Raw genomic sequence first — 26284 nt, 5'->3', positions numbered from 1 at the left:
TCTTCAGGGTAAAAATCAAAAGGCCTCACATCGGTTTAACAGTGGGCACATGATTCCCTCCTCTGTGTGAAAGTTCAACCTTTTTCAGCCGCACAGAAGCAAAGATACAGTGCATCACTGAAATGCAGTCACAGGGTAATGACAGCCATTAATTCCTATTGTACGCTAATGTTCATCTGCAGGCAGTTTTAAATTTCTTCTCTTCATATCGTAACCTAGCGTGATATACATTCAACGTGCGCACACATTCACGCAACAATGATTTGGAAATATTTAACCCCTAGCAGGATGATAAAATGTGGCCATTACATGCATATTTTTGCACTGTATGCAACTACTACAATGATAGCTGCTGTTAGGTAGCAACATAAAACTGCCTGTTGGAAAAAAAAAAAAATGCTTGTGCAAAATCAGCATGAACGAGCTGGTCTGTTAAGTTTCTCCCTCATTAATCAACAAACAGAGCCAGAAACTGAAAAACACTAGGAAAAGGCCAAAGCAGTGGCAGATATGATGAGGTTGGTGCAATTTGATTAGTCCATGCGAGTCCACCTAACTCATTTTAGATGGTTTACAATTTATCTGAATAAAACCTGATGAAGGTCTGTACACCATAACATTAAAGCAGTGTCAGCTGTAGTTGAAAGGTACAAGATTTTCTTCCTTACAGTAGTTGAATAGTTAAATACACTTAGGCCTATAGTCACCTGTCCTTGGAGTATTTATATGTGGAGACATTTCATTATTTATATTTTCAGAATACAACATTGTTCTGAGGATACATTTCTGTTATGACCTCTTATTCACTCTGGATCACCTCATCAATGTTGGCGTCTATCATCCAAGTGTAAAGTGTAAAACCCCCTCTGAGTTTCTTTTTTAGTTTGGACTGAGACAAGGTTGCATCCTCACACTGTTTTTCTTCTCCTCACCACTGATTGGATCATGTCACAAAACCACAGCACATAAACTCAGAGACATTCAGCGGAGCTTTCTTTGGCAGCTCGAAGATTTACCTGACTGACAAGCCTGGCAATTAAACAAGACCTCCAGAACCCTGACCCTGACCCTAACCCTTAACATTTTGTGGAGAACTTCACCTATTTAGACCTAAACAGCAAGGACAGCAGGACACAGAAGAAGAAACAAAAACCTATAGGTTGTCCAAAAGAAAAGCTGCAAAACAAAAAAGACTCAGTGTAAAACTGTGAAGGAGGAGTTAGCGAAGATGAACTTAGAGGCTCAATGTGTTGCCAAAGATAAGATAATTGTGGGAGCTCAATGTGGCCTTTTTTTCTACAAGAGACAAATAAATAGGACTAAGTGATATTTTAGACATCCTGTAGGCTAACAGATTAGTGGTGAAGGTCCTTTCCTGTTTCAACATGACAGTGCTCCTGTGCACGAAGTTAGGACCATAAAGAAGAATGGGAAGAATATGACTGGCTGTACAGAACAACAACCTCAACCCCATCTAACACCAACTGTTCACCGGGTCTTATTGCCCAGTAGCGCTGGCCGATCGATGGTTCTTGGAATATGCTCAATAATCACATGTCGTTATAACGTCCACATACTTTTGGCCATGTAGTGTAATACGTCATTTGTTAGCAAAGCAAAAACCAAACAACAGCTTCATGCACAACACATTGGGTGGTGTTTTCGGTATTTTGAATATACACACATATACAAGCTCGTACAGTCAAGTCACACACACTTTCACAAGACACACATCCACTCCCTTTAATACTGCTGCTCACACACGCTCTATACACACACTATCCACAACACACTGTCTCCTTCACACATAAATCCCTCACACATCCTAACATGCTCCGCTAGCTTTCCATCTCCCCATCGAGCCAACACCCACCACCACCCCTCACCACCCTCTGTGTTTCTGGGTAATGTGAGCTAGCAGCCGTAACATTGGGGTGGAGGAGGAGGAGTAGCATGGGGCGGGGGGGGGGTTGATGTATGGTGGAACTAAAGCAACCCTGCCGATCGATAATGTAAACAGGAGCGAAGAGAGGCGGTAAATAAGGCCGACTCCTGACAAAACCGTCTACCTCAGGTGACAGAGAGAGAGAGAGATAGAGAGAGAGAGAGAGAAAGAGAGAGAGAGGTAAGGAAGAGGAGGGTGAGGGGAATGTCTAATAGGGAAAGGGAGGAAGGAAGGGAGAGAGAGAGAATAATGCAGAGGCAAAGAGGATAATGGAGAGAAAGAGGGAGGAGAGAGAGGGATGAGAAAATGAAAGAAGGGATAGAAAGGAGGTGATGGAGGGATGGAGGAGAGGGTAATGGGGGTGAGAGGAGAGGTGGTATGAGTGGATGAGGTAATGGTGATGGAGGGAGACAGGAGGGTGACGACGAAGGACGGAGAGAGTGAAACAAAGATGGAGTGAGAAGAAGGGAAAGAGGGAAGAGATGGAGAGACAGAGGGGAGAGGAGGTGAGAAAGGATGATGGAGAGGAAGAAGAGGAAATGCCCCTGGTAAACAAGGGAAAAAAGAGGGAAAAAAAGGGCAGAACAACAGATGATTGGGTTAGGAATGAGGAAAAATCACCATGGCAATTATAGATTCCAATTCAATTCTAGCAGAAACAGTGAATAAATTTGTTTGCGTGCGTGTGTGTGTGTGTACGTGTGTGTGTGTGTGTGTAGCAGTGACATTTAGCAGATGACATGCAGATGAATGACCACCAAGTGACCCACTGTTGAACCGAACCAGCATTGCACATACAGTACTGCACACACACACACACACACACACACACTCGGCCGAGTTGTGAACCTGGCCACCGCTGAGTGCTGCGTTGATGCATTGGCACGGCTGAACGACTTTTTGAGAGCACACACTCACCCTGGGCTACTTGACTACTGGAGTAGTTCAGACTGAGTGAGGGAGTAAACACACACGTGACAAAATAAACAACCACACAACTCACAGACAAACACACATGGAGAGCAAATATGTGCCAAACTGTCTTATTGTGATCACACTGTACTCCTTCGTGTTTGTGCGTTTTTTTTTTATTATTCTTTTTTTTTTTTTTAATTTGCTCCTACATGCGAGACTTCATGTTTGACCACAGTAATTAAACTCGTGTCAGTGAGTGTTTCATCTGCTGTGTATTTTAACTAATTCTCATGTTCTGATCTATCTCTGCTGCTATTTAAAGAGTCCTCTGCAGCGTTCTCATACCCTATAAATAAAATTGTTGCCTCTCACCAAGTAATGAATCACAATTGTGATTCATCCTATAGTCAGTTCTTGGATGCTCTTAAACTCGCAGTTTTAAACCAGTGTTTTTTCTGACGTGAGAATAATACAGGATTTTCTGATGGTCTTTTGGCAGCTACAGGACTGAACAAAATACAGCATTAAGTTTAATATATTTTGAGGTATGTTGATGTGACGTTGTTTGGGCCAGGGGTCTGTGATGAGCTGTGACTGAGACTCATTTTGCATCAGCACATTTTGCTGATAAGCAAAACTCAAGATAAAGCTTAAAAAAGCCAAATGATATGATCTTATATCGTTATCACCCTATGAATTTCTGTCGTCCAAATCAATCAGTAGCGAGCTACAGCTAGAAGTGTAAGCTGTGATTAGAAAAAACACAAAATTAATGCAGAAATAGTCAAATATGGGCAACTATTTTGAAAATCTGTTAATTGTTAAAGTCAACTATCATTGGGACAATTTCATAAATATTTTGACATTTAATAGACTGAAGGATGAACTGATGATCCGAGGAAATAATCAGCAGATAGTCAAAATAATAATGTTAGCTGCAGCCCTAGTTTTGCTTAATACCTAAATGTGATGCCTAGCAGTGGATTGCACGTCATTGCTTTGAATATCAGTTTGATTATTTGATTTGATTTTGCATTCATGTGCCATAACACGATATATTGGAAAATATCCAGATTAATATCACGGTAATTATTTCAACCATGTCGCCCTAACATCAAGTAATTCAACAGTTGTAAATAAAAACAATTTATAAATATATAAATTGTGCCTGAATGCAGATTTTGTTCATAGTCACTTCTCCTTCATTGTTTTTTAAGAGGTTGATCCACAATCAAAGTAATTGTTGATGAAAAAATTTTAGATTGTTCATGTCCTTTTGCACTCACTGTCTACGTTGGTGCACAGACCAGTGAAGCCACAACATGGACAGAATATAGTACATGATAATACACTGTTGTAAGTGTAAGAGAATAAAATGTAGCTGGTTGATGTTGTGGCACTTAACGTCGCATCAGCCAGCAGCCAGCACTCATTGAGAAAACTGCAAACAGCGTCTGGTGGAGAATTAACATAGACATCTGCGTAGACACTGAGCTGAACAAATGTAGACTGAGAGGAGAGTCAGGCAGTAGGGACGGAGTCATAAGGTTTATCAAGTGTGATCCTCCCATCGCTGATTACAGATGTTTTTCTGAATTAGCCCTATGACACCTCCAGAAGGATCATCACTGATGAGAGGCTGAAGCAATGATTCGTCACTCACATACAGACACAAAACACTAACACACACACGCTGTTGCTCTTACAGAGCCAACTGTTGCATCAATATGGCCTAAAAACTGCATAAAATGACTCATACGCTGAATGCACAATGAATATGGACAATTCATTAGGCAAATCAGAGAAAAATCATAAAGTTGGAGCTGGAGAAACATGAGTCAGAGAAGAATTTTTACACTTTGACCATCATTAAAATGTTCTACTGTTAGTAGTCTGCACATCCACCTCACATTACATGTGATATGAACGAAATTATACAGCATAAACCCTTGATGATCTATGCAATTGGAGAATATTAGTGTCTAATAGCCATGTCAATGTCTAAACAGGCTTTGATTGGAGCACTTACTATTCTTTCTGTGTGGGTTCATGCACTCAGACTAAGTGATTTCTCAGGGACTGCACTCTCCTTCATCATCAGTGAGCAGTTCAATGAAGGACTATCACGTTATTCAGACCAAGTTTCTTTCAGTCCATGTCTGTTGACTCCGCTGTAAGCAGTTCTCTTTCAGACTTTCTTCCACACACTTCTGCTCTTAGGGGGACACTGAAGCATCACAGCATATAGTTTTTGATGAAGTTGACATTACAGCAGAGCTCCTTGTCTTCTGTTTAATGTTTGCAGGAGGACTATTTTATTGAAACTGCTGCTAGATTTAAAAGAGCAGTGGAAATGTGTAAATACTATGCTAAGCACAGCACACAATTTCATTTGGTACAGTCAACCGTTAAAAAGAGTTCCTTATAAGAGATGCCAAAACAGCACTAAAACTTAAACTTAAAAACTAGCTGGGGAACAAAGTGGATCATTTATCAGCTAAAGAGCCAGATATTTTCTGCAGGAGTTGGTGGAGACCAAAACGTGTCCAGAAACACACCTTCAGATAAATGTTAGTGTTGCTTTGTGTCTGCTGGGTGTGTAAATGGGTAAGTGTAAGTTTCCTGCATGTTCTCGTATTTCAGTCACCGGAAGTTTTCAGCGAGCTTCAATTTCTAATCAGTATTGATTTAATGCTGTACTGTGTTTTCAGTTTGTAGAACAGAATCAAATATATACCAAAGACTACAAACAATAAATGCCACTTTTTTACTGGGAAAGAATAACCCGTCTGTGACCCTTTGTGACAATTATTCGTAATATGTATCACATAAAGTTATGTTATATTTCCTTTTTCGCAAGACTTTGCTCCCTATCAGATTTGCATCTCATATACTTTGTTATATAGGAAAAACACAGTACAACAGTTTTTTGGCAGCAGGAGCTCTGTTCCACAGGCTGGGAATAATGAGCACATCCTACGTCACTAACCAAATGTCCATCTATTGATTGTGGTTATGTTGCAGAATTTCCTTGTCAATGGCTACAACTACAGCGATTTCTAACAACAAACAAGCCTGCAACGGATATTGGGGAAGTGGATGTGAGAACGCGTTTCATGCCTCTGCTATGAATTTCTGGTTTTGAAACAGGATCACCAGATCATGTTTCAAAAAGTCCCAAACACTGTGTTAAGTCTTTCTGTCTAATGGCCTCCGATCCGCTGAGGGTTGGATTAAAGAGCGTCTTCTGGGCTTCTTCTGTGCTTGTGCAATCTGCAGCTTGTTAACTGTGTGTGTGTGTGTGTGAGAGAGAGAGAGAAAGAGACAGACAGAGATAGAGAGAAATTGCTCTATTAATGTCGATCTTAATATAATTAATAATTAGACTCATATTGTTTTGAATTGTAGTGAGCTAATTTCACTATCATTCAGTTCATTTTATGAACTTTTTGGAAATAAGGTCAATATACTGAAATACAGCAGCTGTTGCCAGATCAGCAGAGTTGCCAAATTGGGTGGTTTTCCTCCCAGCGGGCCAACTTTTTATTTGATTGGGTTGTTAAAAATGGTTGTAGGTGGATCGTGGGCTGTGGAGTGCCTTTTCTACCATTTGTGTTGTTTGAGCCATCGAAAAGTTGTTAGGCGATATTCAAATGAACAACTGCGAGATGTGAGGCAACAATACTGCATGAGGTGAAAGAGACAGGTGCATGACAGCATTATGTCTTAACAGGAAGATGGTTATTGTAGTCTGTTGGCCTGCTGATGTGGCCCGTTTATCAACACGGTCAACGGTTGCATCAATGGCAGTGACACACAGCTCATGGCAGCAGTTATGGTACCTTAAAATCCCGAACGCCAGATAACCGCCATTTACTTCAAAAAGTGCGATCTTTCTCTTAGTTACACCTCTGTCAAATCTGACCACACAAACATGATACATGTATTTTTAGATTTACTGTGTCTCCAATGTCCATCACAAACAATCCTCCTTAAATCCACTCAGAAATGATAGAGAGACCTTAAAAAGAAATGTTTTCACCTTATCTTTTCATATCTGTTACATCAGTTAAATGTTATGTTGTCCAGAAGAGTTAGTGGATCATATTTTGGCTCTTGGTATTTAAACTTATACTATTACAAGTCAATACAGTACTTTATTGCACATAAACTACACTGTAATAACAGCCTTTACTGATGAGATATTGCAGTTAGTGACGCGATTTCTTTACTGATGGACAAAAATCCCTCTTATTTCACTCCATGGGATCCTGTTAAGAAAAATACCAGTCTCAATACTAGATTAATGTATTGTTGAAATGGAATTTCTTTTTCCGTGTGTGTAGAGGCGCTGGTCCGGCTAGGTTTTATCACAGTGCTGGGATTCACGCTGAGAGCAACATGCTGAGCCTCATCAGAATGTGTGGTGGAGTTGGCGTAGGCGTGTAGAGGCTGGTTAAACCGCATCTCGACTGCAGCTCTCTGTTCCTCACTCAGCTTCTGTTTGTTAGGTGTTCTGTTTCATTCCCCACCTTCCTTCCCGCTCTCTCGCTCTCTCTCTGCCTTCAATTCAATTCAGTTCATTTAACCTTTATTTAATCAATTCTTCCAACTGAAATAGTTTTTTCAGATAAAAAAAAACAGTCATCAACTTGACAAAGAAACAGTATGAATTAGTCAAGTGTTCCCGCTGCTACACAAGAGAAAAACATGGCAAATATATTGTACAAAGCAATTAGACGCAGTGAAAGACATCATTGCTGTAAACTTGAGAGACAAAGGAAGTTCTTTTCAATTATTGTTGTTCGCCACAAACTGGTAGTAAAGCATTTACGTGAGAGTCATTTCAAATAGAGAGTAGAGAGAGCTTCTTTGGTGACATGACGCATCGTCTGGCAGCCATGCTGGAGGTCATCAGCTCTCGGAAACAGTGGCAGCTCATAGGCCTGTTTGCTTAGGTAGCTTGCAGGCTAATTGGCCTGCAACACCAAACTAACCAGCAGATTTCTCGCTTTGGACACAACTCTACTTTTTCAGACTGTTGACTTATTAACTAATGACAAACACCCTGGGACAATTATTTGTATGTAGTATTTAAACCAGTGACAGCGGTGTTTTTATGGCTGCACAGGTGTGCTGCTAAAAACACACATTAAAGGATACTTGTATCCTCTATATGGGAGGTGACAAAGAGAGCAGTTTCTGTAGCTTGATTCCAGACTTGTGAATCGCTGCCCACAACTCAACTTTGTCAGCTGTTCAGATGATGAATAATGACGTGAAAATGGGATGTAAAGTCAATCTGTTACTGGATGAAATGTTAATGGTAAATGTGAAAAACATGGCCTACCTTCCACCTAATGTGCTCACAACTGCAGAGCCTGGCCTGCAGTTTTGATGTGAGGGTGTTCCTGTTTGTCTTCTCTTGATGTAAGTAGTTCAGATTTTATTTTATGGGTAAAAAGATGAACAGCAAACTTCAGAGCTGCTCCACAGCCCAAAACAACAAATCAAACAATTCTCTCTGCAGTATCACCTCAGGATAACACTCACTATCTGCACTTGTTGTCTTGTTCCCTGTCTTGACTTTAGAATTTTATATTTTGCAATTTAAAAAAAAACACACACAAAACTTTCTCTTCTTCTTTTCATTTTTCACTGCTTGTCTGGCCTCTACCAGATATGTTACATTAACAGCAAATAACAAGTTCAATAATGAGTCAGACCTGTGTGAAGCCACTTATACTCTCAGTCTCCTAAACACACACCCTAATCTACAAAAGCAAAGGACAGGAAGCACACTTCTTTGTGTTGTAGATTTTTTATGGATTAAATTGTCATGTTTGCTCATCAATCTACACATTTATTAAAAATCAAGAACTAAAATCTCTAATTCACAAAAGTAATCAGACTGTTTGCTGTGGCAGTCCAAATTGTGATCAGGTGCATCCTGTTTGCTTTGATTATCTAGAAGTTGGCTGGGGTCCACCTGTGGCTAATTGAATTGATTGGACTTAGAAAGGCACACACCTGTGTATGGAAGGTCTCACAATTCAAACTGCATGTCAGGCAAAAAACAAACAAACCATGAAATCCAAGGAAATCTCAGTAGACCTCTGTGGTAGAATTGTGGTGAGGGCAAATATATAAAAAAAAAAAACTTTGAGTTTTCTCAGGAGCACAGTGGCCTCAATAATTGAGAAATATAAAGAGTTCAGACCCAACAGGACTCTTCCTAGAGCTGACCGTCCGGACAAACTGAGTAACCGGGCGAGGAGGACCAACAGTCACTATCAGCCTCAGTCATCCTCTGCAGAGACGGGAGAACCTGTCAGAAGGACGTCCATCTCAGCAGCGCTCAGCAGAGGCCTTTATGGTTAAAAGACATTAACTCACAGGAGTCCAAAGTCAATTTTTTTTACAAATTTCAGTATTAATAATATTCCAGCAAATAGAAAAAACACCCAATTGTTTGTCTCTCTGTTGCTTACATAAGACAGTCACCCAATCACAAACTGACAGACCTTAGAAAGAGATAAAGTCAACATCAGTGTCGACCTCATGGTAACCTCAGGAGACCACAAGCATCAGAACAAGATCACATCTCTGGGAGCTCCTTTTCGGGAATGGGCTGAGAGCGTCTGAACAGCCTGCATGTGGTATTTTCACAGTAACACAGTTATAGGGGGCAGGGAGGCACTTCTGAAGTGGATAAATAAGTGAATAAATGATGAACATTTTATGCTGTTTTACTTTCACAGTCACTAGATGGAAGCCACTTTGGGTAAAAGGCATATGATCGCTCGCTTGGAGTTTGCCAAATGACATTTAAAGGACTCTGAGAACATGAGGAAAAAGATTCTCTGGTTTGATGAGACAAAAATTGAACTCTCTGGGCAGAACTCCAAACATTGTGTTTGGCAAACACCAGGCGCTGCTCATCTCCTGGTTGATACCATCTCTACAGTGCAGCATGATGGTGGCAGCATCATGCTTTGACAGGAAGACAGGTCAGAATTGAAGGAAGGATGAATGCAGCCAAATACAGAGAGATCCTTGAAGAAAACCTGCTCCATAGTGCATCAGACAGGTCACCTTTCAGCACGACAATGTCATGAAGCAAACAGCCGAGACAACACTGGAGTGGCTTCAGGACAAGTCTGTGACTGTCCTCGAATGACTCAGCCAAAGCCCAGACTTATAAACCGCCATAGAGCGTCTGTGGAGAGACCTGATGATGGCAGTTCACAGATGCTTCCTATCCAATCTGATGGAGCTTTAGAGGATCTGCCAGGAAGAATGGGATAACTTGAAGCTGTACTCGCTGCCAAAGGGTCTTCTGCAGAGACATGAATTATAGCTCTGAATACTTTGGTAAATGATCAATTTCAGGTGTTTCAACATTTCTAAAACATGTTTTTCACACTGTCAGTATGTGTTATTGAGTGTCAATTGATGGGCAAAATGGCAACTTCATCCATGTAAAATTAAATCTACAACACGATGACTTGTGCAGTGGGCCTGAATACTTTCTGAAACCACTGTATATCAGGTCTGATTACAAGGCTATGTAATCTGTTCCAGATTAGAGGATTCAGAGTTTCACAAAAACAGATTTGTAGTCAAGACGAACAACAGCTTTTGTTTCTAGTGTTCAGCAGTCTGCACTGGTGATGTTTTTGAAAACAGACAGTGTGCCATGACAAGATCAGATATTTGGGAAACACTCTTCAAGACCACCATGATGGCTCCAGCATTGTTTGTGATGGCAGAGGTGACGTGTCTGCAAAGTTTTCAGGAGATTTATAACATGGCAGAGATGTGTAGTGCCATCTACTCAGCTCAGATGTATAAGGACTGTTTATGTGGGACTAAATTAAACATGGCTGCAATAATAAACACTCAATAAATGTGGAATTTAACTCTGGAGAGTGTGAACTCAGGACGTGTCGATTGTATTTTACTCAGTTCTCTCACACTACATAAAAAAATTGCTTCATTTTCTCATCTCTCTCTGTCTCTCTGCAGATGTGATCCACACTGTGGGGCCGATAGCAAAAGGAGGAGTTGGAGAGGGGCAGAGGAAAGCTCTGAGGTCGTGCTACAAGAACAGCCTGAAAGCAGCCACTGAAAATGCTGCACGTTCTGTGGTGAGAAGGGAGGGATGAGATGAGGGGATGATAGAGGACGATGGCTATAGGACAAAAAGGAAAGGAGAAAAACAAAGAATGAAGTGATGAGTTTTTGTTGCAGAGAGAACAAAGGAGGTTATGGTAAAAGAGAGAGAGAGAAGGTTAAAGGAAGGGGGCCGCTGAAGACTGGGAGAACAGGCAGACAGAAAAGAGGTAGGGATAAGTTGAAAGAAAGTACTGCAGTCAGGACTGTGTGACGAGATTCCATAGGTGTGATGGCCGACTCCAGAAGGTTAAAAAAGAAATCTGAGCTAAGAGAGAAGAGTTAGGAAATACAGATTTTTCAAAGGAAACTACATTCAAACTAAAATAGATGGAAGGAGGAAAAAGGGAGCTGCAGGTAGGAGCACTGACTTGAAAGAGGATTGTATGAGACACTCCAGGCAGGAGGTTTCACAACAGAACCAGGTGTGAAAGTCAAAGAAAAACACTAAGGCAACATCAAAATAAAGTCAGAGGTAGAGTAAAAGAAAGGACTCATGGAGTCTGTGGGAAGATAAGCACTGAATATTTACAGTTTCTGTTCTGTACAGAGTAGAATTTAAAATAAAATTACATTTTACTAATTGCAAACAATCTGTATTTGTTACAACTAAAGTTACAGCAAGTAAAAACAAATGTTCTTCGCACAAGCAAAACTGCACGTTCATAACCAAACATGAGACATTGATTGTGCTGAATGCGTCACACATACTTGTTGATATTTTTTAAACCTTATTTAACCTTATTTCAACCTAGCAACAGAATTGTGTGTTTCTTTACATTAAGCCCTTTATGTTTTTTGTTTTTGGTTTACTTCCATCGATTGATATGTTTACCTTTCGTCTTGAGGAACTTGTGAGTCATGTCTGCTCTCACCCTGAGTTGCCTGCTCCGCAATCTGGTTAAACGAACAGATCTGGAGACACAGCGAGCATCCTGGCATCTGCTCATAATTCAGCATTTGACAGCAGGTTGAGAATCTGTCAGATTTGTTTTATTTTGAAGTTTACTGGCTGCTTGACGCAACTCAGAACCAGGGATGTGGCATGAACCTGCCTGACATTGATTTCAATGACTTAAATTTACAATCCTTTAGATTTTCCTTATGTAAAGCCCTATCTTGATACTGTTAAGCCATTCAGTGTATCTACATTGTGTAACTGCCTCTCTCTTTAGTGCTTTTCATTGTTTCTGGTGTAGTCTGCCTTTCCTGAGCAGGTTTTAAATTACCAACTCACTCAGGAAACGATGCATGCATGTACTTAAATGTTACTGTTTGTAATTTTATTGAATTGAAAGGAATCTCATTATCTACTGATGGTTCTCCTAGACCCGTATCAGAGGTGTCTTAAGTTACTGCTAATGCAAACTGAACATTTCTTACTGCTGCTGCTTCAGACTAATAGGTTCACATTTTTTTCAAGTCTGTCTTAGAACAATACTCCCATGCCCATATGTACATTGAAGAAGTTGTTTCTATTTGTACTGTAATTGTTCCTGCTGTCTATGCTGGTAGTGACAAAAAGAAAGAATTTGGTTAAAAAAAAAAGACACCCACTTCATTTGTATTTGAATTAGCTTTTTGCTCAACTGGAAATAATTGAAATTGCCTCAAGAAAAGCAGCCAGTAAGCAAAGGGACAATTAAAGTGAACACCAATGCTTTCAATGTCCATATACATAGACATGTAAGGATTGTTTTATAATCATTTTTGGGGGCATTTTATGCCTTTATTATGTAACGAGAATAGAGAGGCGACAGGAAACGACTGAGTGAGGGATGCAACAAAAGTACTCAAAAGAATTGAGATCAGGATCATTGTGGTTCATGGTCGGCATCTTAACCCCTGAGGGAATCATTGTAAGTTGGAGAAAAAAATCTTTGAAAAGCATTCAACTGCCGAGACGCAAGTGGCTTTTATTATAGAATAAACACAGTGAGCTGTTAGATGAAGAGCAGCGGGCGGCCGGCTCTTACTGCCATTTTTGAGGATGAGCACCCCTCCAACATGTTATCAATATAAACAATTCCATTGAAAAATTTAGTCCAGGTTCTCACGGCAGGATGAATAAAGGCCAGTTGTGCAGTTGGTTCGGGCTCAGTGTAGATACCCCCAGTTGTTGTTTTGCGGGTATATGCATTATTTTGAATGTAACTCTGGAACATGTATTGTTAAACCAGGACTGAAATGCTACATATTATAACTTGACCTTTTTGTTACTAGAATATAATACCGTACAGTATATAAGTGATTGTTTTCTTTTTTATGATACCCCTCATAATACCCACCGTTAGAAGTGCTATAATAATGCCTGGTTAGAGCTGCTGTCCAGGAAGGAAGTCCTTCTCTGCCAGGCCTCACTGTCAGAGGATAATCAACAGTTTGAACTTGGGTGGATGTAAAAATCTAGGGAGAAAAGAGGCTGCCATAAAAAACAATCAGGAGAAAGACACCATCAAGATCCCGTAGAGTGTAATTTTTCAGAGAGAGAGTGTTATTGTTATGTTTTGAGCAACAGACTGTAACCACTTTGTTTGCCATTTTTTTCTCCGCAGGCTTTCCCTTGCATCTCCACTGGAATCTACGGTCAGTGTCTGTGTTTATGTGTGTCTCCTCCTCAAACCAGAACAAATGCATGACATTTTTATATGTTGAATAGTGTGGGGACCTAAATCTGTTTATATAGTCACATTATGGGGACATGTCGTCCTCATGGGGACAAAAAGCAAGTCCCCGTAACATAAATTGTTAAACCTTAGTTAGGTTAATGGTTTGGCAAGTGCTAGTTATGGTTAAGTTTAGAGAAAGACTCCAGGAAATGAATGTTAGTCAGTGTAATGACCTCTGACGTCATGGAGACACGACTGTCTCAACATAACAGAACATAATGAGGGAATGTTCTTTAGGAATGTATTTATATATATTATATATTTTTAGTTGTAAAATGCTAATAAAACCATGATAATTATGATTTTTTTAAGGTTATGTTTATGTGGCTCAAAGCTCCAGCTTAATGTTAAGGAAAGATGACTCAAGTGACTTGAGGCACAAGTCAGGAAGCGTTTACATTTTAAATATTTAATCAAAATATTTCCCCAGCCTTTACCAAAGTGTTTTAGTAGCGCATACTAAACCACACGTGTGATGCAACGCGCAAACCACAATGTCAAAATCCTGCAGTTTGTAGTCCCACCATTCACCCTGACCACCTACTCGTAGTACTGTGTTGTCCAATAACATAACCTTTCCTGGGCTGGGGAGAAAAAGTTTCTGCTGAAAGTAATCAAGGCAGCGATTACATTCCCCCCAAAACATATTTGCTATTCTTATCATTAAAGTAAGTCACCTCACATAATTCCCAGCACGGGTCTGCTCACCTAAACTCTAACAAGGTCTAATCAGCTAGAATGATTGAAATTGCCACTGTGACTGCGTATGTCGGTGAGGTGGTAAACATTGATGACATTTTTTTTTTCCACTAAAAGTTTCTCAGTTTCTTCAAATGGTTTTCAGCACTTCAAAATCAGCTCGAATCAAATAGGTCATCTGTAGAATTATCGAAAAATTACTACTGTGACTGGTTGGAAGTCATTTTGGCACCACTGCTACCTTATTTTTCAATTTCTTCACATCCCAAAGTGGGTGACACAGTGTTGATTACCACCATCCCGCTTTAACAGCAGTTAAGACACATCTCTACCTGTAAAACCCAAAACAATCCTTGATTCTTTCCTCTTTCAAACATCTGTTATTTAGAAGTTATCTAAAGATATTCCTAAAAAGACGATGAGCAAAGTAGGTGCAGAGTTTAAAAACTGCTTATATCTGGAAAAAAGCAGGTATCCTTTTGTTACTCTCCCAACTCCCCTCCTGCTACAAAACACTCAGGGAGGAAAGAGACAGAGAAACATGGAGAGGAAGACATGGATACCTCACTCAGTAAATCAGAACTTTGGCCTTTTCTTCTCTCTAGCAATGGGAAACAAGTGTCGACAACCAGCCCTCACAGCCAAACCCACCCCGGGGGGTGTTTAAGCACTATCCTTAACTCTCCCTCCTGCCAGTGTGAAGGGGGATTACAGTCAATCTGACACAATCTCTGGCCTAATCTATCTTAATCTGCCGGTCTTAATCCAAGGCCTTAATCTGAGAACCACCTCTGGGCTGCAGGAGATAATGTGACAAGTGGCACCGAGTGGCTCAGCACTCTGGTTAAACAGAAAGACTGATACTGGAAACAAGCACGTGATGGAAAACACAGCCAGTGTGTACACCGCATAAACACAGGCACACAGATGTATTGTTGTTGTTGCCACCAATAAACACATAAACAAGTAAAAAAAAAAGTGAAAATAAGTCACACACACACACACACATGCATCCGTGTTGTTTTACTACATTCATGGGGACTTGTCATTGACATAATGCCTTTCCTAGCCCCTTGCCCTAACCTTAAACACACACGCGGTAAAATGATTCATATAACAAACCATAGTGGGCCCAATTTAACACATTATATTACATCCCTTTCAGTGTGAACTCTGCATGTGTTTATTTTGATGCTACGCTGAAACAATATGTTGTTCAGTGCTAATCTGCGCCTCCTTGTATTCCCCTATGTTCTGATGTTGAACAGACTCTCTTGATGTATGGAATAATTACTATATAATCACACAGTGTGTGTTTGTTTGGGCTGTGCAGTTTGACCAGATGATAAATTTTCACTGCCTTTGTGTTGCTTTTCCAGCAGTGGGGATATTTTTCTAGCAGTGAAAGGTCTCTGCAGCTGAATGAATAAAGAAGCAGCACTGTAGTCTTTCTCCATCTGTCTCCTCGTAACCAACAAGTGTGTTGTGTCTGCTTCTTTCCCAAATAGGCAAGTAAGGATGAGAGGAAGTGAGAAAACACAGAACCCGGTGTTAGAATAGTGGAAAGAAGAACACATACCTGTCTGAAAAAAAAAAAACAAAAACAAAAAGAAACGTGCAGACGACAACTGAACGCAAACACACAGATCTGTCACCGCACCTGTTCCTGCAAATTGTGTGCATATTTTTGATGTTGTGTGTGTGTGTTTGTGTAGGATATCCACCCGAACAGGCTGTGCATGAGGCGTTAGCAACAGTGAGGGAGTATCTGGAAGCACATCATGACAAGGTGTGTATGTGTGTCTGTGTGTTTGTGTCTGCATGACTGTCAGTTTTACCCCACCATTTCCTCTAGGTATTATTCCTTTCACAGCTGTTGTTTTTGTTTTCTGGTGAGAGCGAGGGAAAGGGTGTATTGAGAAAACACATACACACAACACACACACACACACACACACACAGTGACACATACACACACACAAACGTACATCTAAACACACACGCCCAAGTTCTGGCTCTTATGCTCATGGCAAAGTCTGCGTTTTAATTAGCTCCTTGCGGGACTAAACCACATACACGCACACACACTTTCTCTCCGGAGGAACTGCGAGCTGAGAAAAGACAAAATGATGGAATAGATGACTGGAGGGGAGGGACGAAGGGGGAAAGGGGGGTGATGGGACACTGGAACAAAGAGGAAACTTTCCAATCAGTCGTTTACATGCTTTAAACTCTCCTCCCCTCTTCCTCCTTCTCCTCTTAGGTCTCCTCCCACTCCTCTTTTCGGTCTCCCTCTCTGTAACCACTGTGCTGTGTCACCTCCCAGAGAGGGTGTTGACGATGTTATTGTTAGCGCTGGTGTCTCCAGAGTCTCTGTAGCAATACCAGTCAACTGATGCCGTCAGCTGCTCCGAGCCCAACAAACGAACATTAAACGTTATATGTCTCACCATAAAGACAGCAGTCAACAAGACTTAAACGGCTGAAAATAAGACCAGAAAGCCAAATCAATGAGACATGTATTTACATTCTGCCCAGAAATAGTTCCACTGTGTGTTTTTTAAGGGGGGGGGGTTATTGTAAACAAATGAGGATGTGAGACCTAGTTAATTTGCATACATATAAAGCAAGAATGCTCACCAGAGGAAATTGAGTTTACTCTTTAATTGAACTGCCTCCATTTTATGGCGTGTTTTGCCGGGCTTGCTCTGGCTTGAAGTGCTGTAATGTAGAAAATGAAATTGAAAATTGCAGACACACTAAGAAACAAAATGGACCCAAGACACGGGGCGATGTGCCAGCATGCTGCATCAGGGGTAATAATAAAAATGCTGCAAGAAAGTAACAACCAAGTTTCATAGTTGTTATATGTTACATATAAGAGTCAAAGTTGATCAGAAAGTTTCAGTAAAAGCAATGTATGACATTTGAGAAAACAGTCCCATGATGAGGACCATTTACTAGCTGTTGTGGAGATTTCAATTAAATCACATGATCTTCATCACAATCCCCCAGGTTCCTGCTGATGCCCCTGTGAACTTCTGTTCTGTACAAATACAGTTTATTATTATCATTATTTTCATGATGATAATAATGATAACATTACGTAACATTGTTTTTTAATAATGGATCCTTGATTTCAGACAGTGGCTGCCATCGACTTTATCAGGTGTAAATAGTTAGATACAAGTGCTTTTTGACAGGGTCATAAATACTGTATGTATTGATGATTACACGCGTTAAAAGGCTAAAGCTAACAGGTCCCAGGCCGAAATCAGCAGCCTCAACCGTATTTAAAAGACAGTGGAAATTAAGAAAAATAATTGTTCTTGTATTGCAGTGTAGAGCTAGTTAACACTGTTAAATTACCCTGTTTGACTGCTGAGCAAACAATGTGTTTTCAGGAATACGTTTGGCAAATGTAACACTACCTCAGGTAACCTTGGCTGGGGTTGCTGGAGTGTAAACCTTCCCAAATCCAACAAAGAGCAAGACGGAGCTTCAAAGGTTAACCTAAAATCTGATACCATCCTCATACAAGTGGGCAAATACTGCAGTGCTGGTTAATGCTGCTGGCTGTGACAGAGCTTTTGTTTTTCTTTAAATGCTGATACCGGTTGCTGACGGTCAGTTGTAGATGTTGAGCTTGACCTTTTGAACTCTAAGTCCTAAAAGGGCTCAGAAAACAATTGAACATTTAAACTCCATCTGATTAAGAGGATCCTGTCATACGATTGAAAGCTCCAGAACAGCCACTAAATGGACGTCGTGGTGAGATTGTTTTCTCAGCTGCTGTTTCCAAGATCAAGAAAGAACTTTGAACCTCAGTTGGTTTATGACAGTTTGAAAACCATTTTTAATTTACATTTATTCAATACAAACTAAAAGCCAGTAAAATACAGCATCACATGTCAGGATGGTCAAGTGAAGCTAATGTGTGTTTAAAGTCTGCTTGTGTCAGCGTGTTCTCCGCAGCAGGTCAGTGAGTACAACGACAACCATGCTAGATGTGAAAAATAAACTTTGCTGTAGACTGATTTTCTGTTTGAGAGGGGAATATTTACAGGAACTGTGTTTCCTTAAAAGACAGGCAGTTCGAGAGAGCCCATTACATTCACTTGATGTTATTGTTAGCTTTAGCATCTCCAGGGTCTCTGTTGCAGTCGTATCAAAATGAGCTCCCCACTGCTGCCATTTTCTGGAGGCCATTTTGTATCGCTCCTCACAAGTATTTGCTTTAATTTGAATGAGGGAGGCTGCAAAATGGCGCAAGTGAAGGCAACTCAGCGTGGAGGTTAGAGATTTCGAACCTTAGCCCAGGGGATGTAGTTACTTACCGCACATTTCCATATCTTCCCTTTTAGCCTCCATTCAAATTCTGGCGAGTGATGGTAATTGTGCAACAAGCTGTTACTGAAAAACACGGGCTGCGGGCTACCAGGCTGCTGAAATGACTTTGAAAGCAATGAGACTTAAACTCCCACACCAGGCAGAACATGATAGGAACAGCCTGGCTATAAATTGCACTACCTCGCCCAGAACAGAAAAATCAAAACCTGTGTGGAGACATTAGATGGTAATAATGTTTGTCAGAGTCTGAGAAATTAGAGAGTACAGTGAAGTTTATATCCCTGGAAGGATAAAACCGGTAGTGAACAGGCTGCATAGTGTTGAGCACTGTACTGTATGTCCAGTTATATAGGGCATAGTGTAAATATTATAGACTGTAGAGCCAGAGTCTAAAGAACACAAGAGCACAGAGCATAAAGATTGTTGTAAAATAGCCTCACTCACACAACCAGTGTCTTAATATTATTTGAAAGCTATTATGTTTATGGCTGTGTGTGTGTGTGTGTGTGTGTGTGTGTGTGTGTGTGTGTGTGTGTGTGTGTGTGTGTAAAACTGACAACCTAGTGCCAAAAACACTCACACAGTATAACACTCAGGGGCATGCACTAAAACACACAGTTACTTTTCTCTCTATTATACACACATGCATAGACACACACACACTTGTACAATACAAGTACTTATAGACCTACACAGAAGTCCTTCCCCTGTCTAACCTCTTCCTTTCATTCTCTCTCTCTCTCTTTTCTCTCTCTCTCTCTCTCTCTCTCTCACACACACACACACGCTGTCTCTCTCTAGCACTCTGTCCCTGGCATACAGTGGAGTAAGCGCTGTCTTGTGTCATGATCATAATAGTGGGCTAATAGGGGAGTAATGGACTGATGCATTAGCTGCGTTCTCCAGATATCGCCGCCGCACAATGTCACACACTATTACATTGTTCCCCCTCTGCTATTGATGAATTCATGCTTATTGCATATGCTTGTAATAAAGGTCATTGTATGTGTGTGTGTGTGTGTGTGTGTGTGTGTGTGTGTGTGTGTGTGTGTGTGTGTGTGTGTGTGTGTGTGTGTTTGTGTGTGTGTCAGCTGGACAGAGTCATCTTCTGTGTGTTCTTGCCGACGGATAAGGAACTGTATCTGCAGAACCTCCCGCTCTATTTCCCTGCTGGTGAGTTGTCTTTCTCTCTCTCTCTCTCTCTTTCACACACACACACACACACACACACACACACACACACACACACACACACACACACACGCCTATATACAGTGTTGGCAGCTCAGCCCAGCTCAATTTAGCTGCACACACTAATAGAGACTTACACAGTGGTGTGATAAATACTCTGCATCATCCACTGTGTGCTATTTGCACATTCAGTACATTCACACACACACAAGGCCATTAGACACACTGTGTGTATCTACAGCACACTTAATTGTGTTTAATTACAGTAAATAAACACACACATTGCTACATATACACACAATGCAGTGACATACAAAAAAGTTAAATACACATAAACATGCACAGTGGGACAGGTGTGTTTTATCAAGTTATTTTATTGCACAGTGACACACTTGAGCACATTAAGAGGTGTAATACTGACATACCGTACATGTGATGCATATTTTTCTGTTTATCGGCTCGGCCTTTCCCATCGCTGACAATCTGAGAAACGGCCTTGTTATTCTACTCATGAATTTATTTCATTCATTTATTCAATCAGTTCAGTTCATCAGAACACGAATTCAGATTGATTGTCAGACGTTCTGGTTCTGGGGAGTTAAGGCACTGTGTCAAATGCAAATAGTGATCTGTGTTACACAAGCAGTATGTCATGTAAGCTATGGTGTGGAATAATTTCAGTGAGAGACAACGAGACGTGATCTGCAAAATATTTTTTCTTGTCATATTTATTGCACCACTAAAAATCAGACAGTTGTTGTTTTCCTTTTCTGACGTATTTATTGGAACAGCCATTCACATGTTTTATGAAATGCAAGAACAAGACTAAGAACAATCCACATAACCAGGTTGAGGGACATGATTAGGACTTTCAACATTCATTATCAACAGTAGCCTGTGTGAGATGCAAACATTAAAAGGTTAGCATAATAAAAAGATTTAAAGGAATGGTCAAACATTTTGGGAGATACACTTATTTGCTTTGACAACAACCTCATGTCAGTGTGTTAAGAGCTGGACTCAGGACATTGATAGCTTAGCTTAAAAAATCTGTCGGCTCCTTTAAAGTTAATTTACATGTTGTATCTTTTTCTTTTTATGCGTTCACAAACATTACCACAGTTAACTTTATACATAGCCACTGTGTAAATGTATGTGTGAGAGAGCATTGATCTGTGTGGGTGAGGGAGCATCATGAGAGCATGTTAGTTTACAGATAGTTCTTGGAAGGCTTTTTAAACTATTATTGTTAAAGCTAAAGTGCACAAGTGATTCCTCTTCTGGAGGTGTTTAGTTGTTACCTTAAAACTTCAGGTGCATTGCCACCACCCCTCTGGACTGGAGTAAGAACCAACCCTGATTTACATGTAGCTCGGGAAAACCAAAATGGATGCAATAACATTTGTATTCTGGCTAACAGAGACACATGCGCTAATGAGGCAAAAAAAAAAACTGTGTCCTCTCACAGATGAAGTGAATATCGTTGGTTATCTCTTAACAACGACGCATGCGGCCAGCGTATTGGACGCAGGAGAAATGTGTAGGTGTAAAGATATAAGCGACTCTGACAGGGACTACCTTGCAACTAACAGGACTTAAAGGATTTGCTGCTAACGTCTTGGTGCCAGATACCACAGAGCACCTCCAACCCTCAGAGGTCTTGTAGAGTCTATGCCTCGGCAGTATGCAGGGGGAACCAACAGCATATTAGGCAGGTTGTCATAATGTTTTGGCTCATCAGTGTATACATACAGTATGTGGTTAAGCGTAAATGACATTACACCTGGATTTTCTCAGCGTATTAGACACCTGATGGGAAATGTGTGAATGGGGAAACTGTGAGGACCACACTCAGGGAAGCTATGCACAGCCACTACACTCGGCTGTTGCTCTTCTCATTTCACTCTGAGGACAAAAGCAAAAAAACAGTGTGTTTCCCAAGATGCTGAACTATTCTTTTAATGGTGTTTAAGACCTTGTTTGGCCAAAGAAATGTGCAGACTGTTGGTGCGAGTGTGTGTGTCTTTTATTTTCCAAGTTCAGTGTTGGAAAGTTGATTCTTACCCAGTCATCTGTGTTTTGCTTTCATTTCTGTGCCCACCCCTTTAGCCTGACCAATGACACCAGCTCATTGTTCAGGTAACCAACACGGCATGTGTCAATGTGTATAGTTTGCTCCATTAAGAGAAATAACTACATTTAGTGTGTTTGTAGTTGGGCAGCCCTAACTCCTGTGTGAATGCTAAATTGTTTTTCATAGAAGGGAACCCTAACATTTTCTCCAACCAGCACTTGTCATATTTTGGGAATAAATTGCCTGTTTTTGTGCCTCAGTTAAATGCAAATGGCTTTTTACATTCTGTGCATCCCTGAATGAAAGTAATGGGCACTGCTGGCCTCAAGCTGGCTAGTTTACAAACTTTTGCTGAGGGAGAAAATGTTAAAAGCATTTTCCTCTAAAGGTGAAAAGTGTTGTGTTTAAATGAAGTATGAAAAAAAAACAAAAAACAGCCACGCTTTAAACCTCCAAGGTCCTTTCCATCTGCAAGTTCTGTCTCACATGCTTTTCAAAATAGACTAAAAAGAAAATAGTGTGCCATTATTGCAGATTGATCTGTGTGGTTAAATGAAGTTTGGTAAATACGTAAATTTTATGTTGGCTCAAGCTGTGACATGATGACTTCACCCATTTGTTTTGATTACACTTGTGATTGATAGTGTTATAATGCCCAGCAGTCTGGGCTCCTAAGCATGATCAGTCATTCACTCAATTATTCAAATTAAGCATTGGTATTACAACTGCAGCCATAACCTCTAATGACATGCTTTACCACTGCTATAAATCAAACTCACCTCTCGCCTCCAAAACATTTTGAGTGCAAGGTCTCAACCAATCTCATGCTTTCTGCTTTCATAAAACAGATAGATATTCTTTTCATATGCCTCGGCATACATTTACTGCTACGGCAACAAACTCAAGACCATCAAAACAACCAGGAAGTTGCTGAGGACAGATCCTAGAAATGTATGGCTGCACAGCCCTACATCTAATTTGGTCAAAGTCTAGCATATGCGGGGGAAAAAAAAAGAAAAAAGTCTTACATTTACCTGAATTATTCAGACAGTAGAGTCACTCAAACTCATATTCTTAACACACAGTAAGACGTTGGCAGTGTAAACAACTGTGGACCTGATATAGTGCTTTTAAAACTTACCCCTGTCTGTGCTATTAGACTTTAAAAAGCAATTACAATAATCAGGTTTTATTAATTTTAACAAATCCACTTCCACAGTTATGTGACAAATGATAGCAGCAATGAATTAACTGAAATGAGAAAAGTTAACACGAAAGATTAACCGACAGGCAACCCCTCACTCACTCTACTGACAACACAAAAGAAAAGCCAACACTGTGAGGCAAGGTTGACGCTGAAACACAGTGAGAGCTGTGTTTAATTTTAAATGAAAGGAGACATTTCATGGTTCCAGTGGCAGTAAAGTCAATGCAACAGAGAAATGCCCCTTGGGTTTGAATATATCACTCAGTATAACATTAATATGTATGTTACTCAATTACCTTTACAATTCAGAGCATGTTTTAATACTGGTTAGCCACAACGGCAGCACAGAGTTTCACATAAAAACATACGCAGTTAAAGAAATAAGACAAGATAAAAACATACCATAAACTGAGGATTTAAAGTATTTCACTTACATGCCCTGACAGACAAGGAGTTAAAGAAGAGTCGGAGAGAAAAGAGGAGCAGCCTATTAAAAATAAAAGCAGAATCCAATCAACTTTGCAGCTGTATCTCTCACATAAGCTTTAAACTCAGACACTGGGTTAAGAGTCTTAATTTTTTTGATCTTTTTGCAGACAGTAGTGGCTGATACCAGGAAGGATTTCTCTCTCATTTTGTTGGCAGCCGCAGGGAAGATCAGTTGCTAAAAAATAATGGGATCTCAAACTGTGATGCCCTTATACTCTCTGCTCTATACAAAAAGCTAAATACCGTGTGTAGGGTTTGAGTTTACTAAGGACTGTTTTGTAGATGAAAATGTAACAATGACTAAGAACAAATACCTTCCAAACCCACACTACCAAACAGTATGATGTGCAATTGTGAGTATGAGTTTAACAGTTTACAATAAATGTTGGTTCCTTGAACTACACAGACCCCCTAAATTAGGGGAAAAAAAGTAAGCCTTACCATTCATTCTCAACTGAAGACAAAAATGGAGCAGAAGCTGATTTCTATTTGACCTCAAAGAAGAGAGTTTGTATCTAAAGTAGAACTTCAGTTTGTCTAGTTGGAGAGAAAGTCTGCCATCATTCACAGTCCCCAAATATGCTCTTATTGGGTGGTGACACCAAATGTTTATACAGGCTTAAAGGAAAATGAATTCTTGCAAGAATTTAGACAGTAAAACAAATATATCAAATATTACATTCTACCGAACAAGCTCTTTAGCTGCACTAATATTCACTTACCACTAATATATACTTTATATTAACAATGGATCTAATTACTATGCATAATGTGAAAATATGTTGATTATAGTGACAAATCCACCTGCTCTACACAGCGCTTTAATGTCTTTAAGCTCTTTGTTTTTGTTTTGTGGTCTGCATACAGGAGTGGTACTAAATGGAGGGAAGGCAACTTAAAGTTAGCAACTAGCTGGTGAACATAGTGGAGCATTTAGCAGCTAAAGTGTCAGATTTATCCCTCAGGTGTTGGTGGAGATCAAAACAGAGATAAATAGAAAGAATATTACACTGCAAATGAAAGTTAATATTGTTCTGCATCTATGTGTTAATATGGAAACGTTTTCTAACATGTTTGCCACAATGACTTTTTGAGGTCATAATATATCAGTTTGTGTTTAGAGTTTGTTCCTGTTTAACTGTTAATGCTGCTTCACAAGCATAATATTAGTTTTGATTTCATGGTCAAATTGTAAAAGTTATTTTATTTAATGAAAAATGAAACATCCAGCTTCAGAGTTATAGGGCCTGTTTTCTCATGTCTGTGATGAGGCAAAATCTTAGCTTCCGCTCAACATGCTAAAGTTTCAGCAGCTTCACATGAAGCCTGAAATCAGCACTTTCTAATCTTCACACTGGGTCAGTTGACTAAAAAGAGGTTATTTTCCAAAAAGGCAGGTGTGTCCCTTTAAAATGTCTGTGCTAGCTGTTGGTGTCTCTCTCCCCTAATGGATGTGCAGCAGATTTTGTAGCAGCAGTGAGCGAGCAGTAGCGGTGCTTGGCTGGTAGATGGACCGGAACTGTCTGTCTGTGTGACAGAGCTGCTGCAGGCAGGCCTCCAAGTCTCCGCTATAAACCTTATGTGTCTCCAACAACTGGCACTACCCACACTAGCTGTCTGTTTGATGTGTGTGTGTGTGTGTGTGTGTGTCTGTGTGTCTGTGTGTCTGTGTGTCTGTGTGTTTGTGTTTGCATGTTTTGAGTGTGTCTTTAGCCATGTTGCACTGAGAGTGACTAATCCTCACTAACAGATCCCTCTGAAGCAACCGGACGTCCCAAAAGCCAAAATGCTATTAACCGCTGCATGACCAAGGTAAAATGCTCTCTTCCCTTGTTTTACAGTGTTTTTTTCCTCTCTCAGCTCCCACAGAAGCTGCTGTCAAGAGTAAACTCTGAGAGAGTGGATCTGTCAGATTTTGCTGCTGTGGATACACACCGCTACGCTCAATATCCAGATTCCTCCTCCCTGCTGTTGATGTAGAGCAAGACCTTCCTCAGCCGGAGGATAACTCCTAAATGGATGATAGCTTTTTTTTGAAGTGCTCACTGGCCTTCTGCAGATTTTAATTCATTTCTGTTTTTCCCACTAATGGTTGAAGTGAAGAGGTGTCAAGATGAAAGTGTGAAATGATGTTGATAATCCTCTTGAAAAATGGACTGTGTGCACCCTTAGCTGCACTCCAACTTGACCTTTATTGTCTGTGATCAGTGGTAGCTTTGCATCAAGCTCACAACCTCCTGTGAGTTATGTGTCCCATGCGCTTTATGAGAATATTGGGAGTTCACTCTGTGTGCATGTGTGTGAGACAATGACAAAAAGCTTATTAAAACGAATAACACAGGCCTCTGGTGTGTGTGAATTGATTATTTCTCGGGATGCAATACGAGTCAGTGAGCTGAGCATCACAAGGGAACACTTCACATGAATATTTCCTTCCTCGTTTTCTCTCGTCTGTATGTGAAGGAGACAGGAAGAGGGAATTTGTTTATCTGTCAGCAGTGGTGGAAAGTAAAATTTATTCTGTACTTAAGCACAGTTTTAAGATAGTTCTACTTTAGCATTTCGATTAT

At 40.3% G+C, this 26284-nt stretch overlaps 1 protein-coding gene across 2 annotated transcripts in view; it reads left to right on the top strand.

Moving 5' to 3' along the window:
- macrod1 (MACRO domain containing 1) overlaps positions 1–26055 on the top strand; it is a 110153-nt gene extending 84098 nt beyond the window's left edge. Inside the window, exons 6-11 of one of the 2 annotated variants that reach the window (XM_022760297.1) lie at positions 10889–11010; positions 13591–13621; positions 16119–16192; positions 19845–19926; positions 22054–22083; positions 25575–26055. In XM_022760297.1, the coding sequence (XP_022616018.1) occupies positions 10889–11010; positions 13591–13621; positions 16119–16192; positions 19845–19926; positions 22054–22058 (314 nt within the window). In that variant the 3' untranslated portion in view covers positions 22059–22083; positions 25575–26055. The remainder of the gene's footprint in view (positions 1–10888; positions 11011–13590; positions 13622–16118; positions 16193–19844; positions 19927–22053; positions 22084–25574) is intronic. The other variant, XM_022760296.1, reaches the window with a different exon arrangement.
- The last annotated feature ends 229 nt before the right edge of the window (positions 26056–26284 follow it).

The sequence above is a fragment of the Seriola dumerili genome, unplaced genomic scaffold, assembly GCF_002260705.1.
Source record: "Seriola dumerili isolate Sdu_G_001 unplaced genomic scaffold, Sdu_1.0 BDQW01000331.1, whole genome shotgun sequence".
In the NCBI taxonomy this organism is placed as follows: domain Eukaryota; kingdom Metazoa; phylum Chordata; class Actinopteri; order Carangiformes; family Carangidae; genus Seriola; species Seriola dumerili.
The sequence above is the reverse complement of the archived record's forward strand: the minus strand, read 5'-3'. Positions and strand labels throughout refer to the sequence as shown.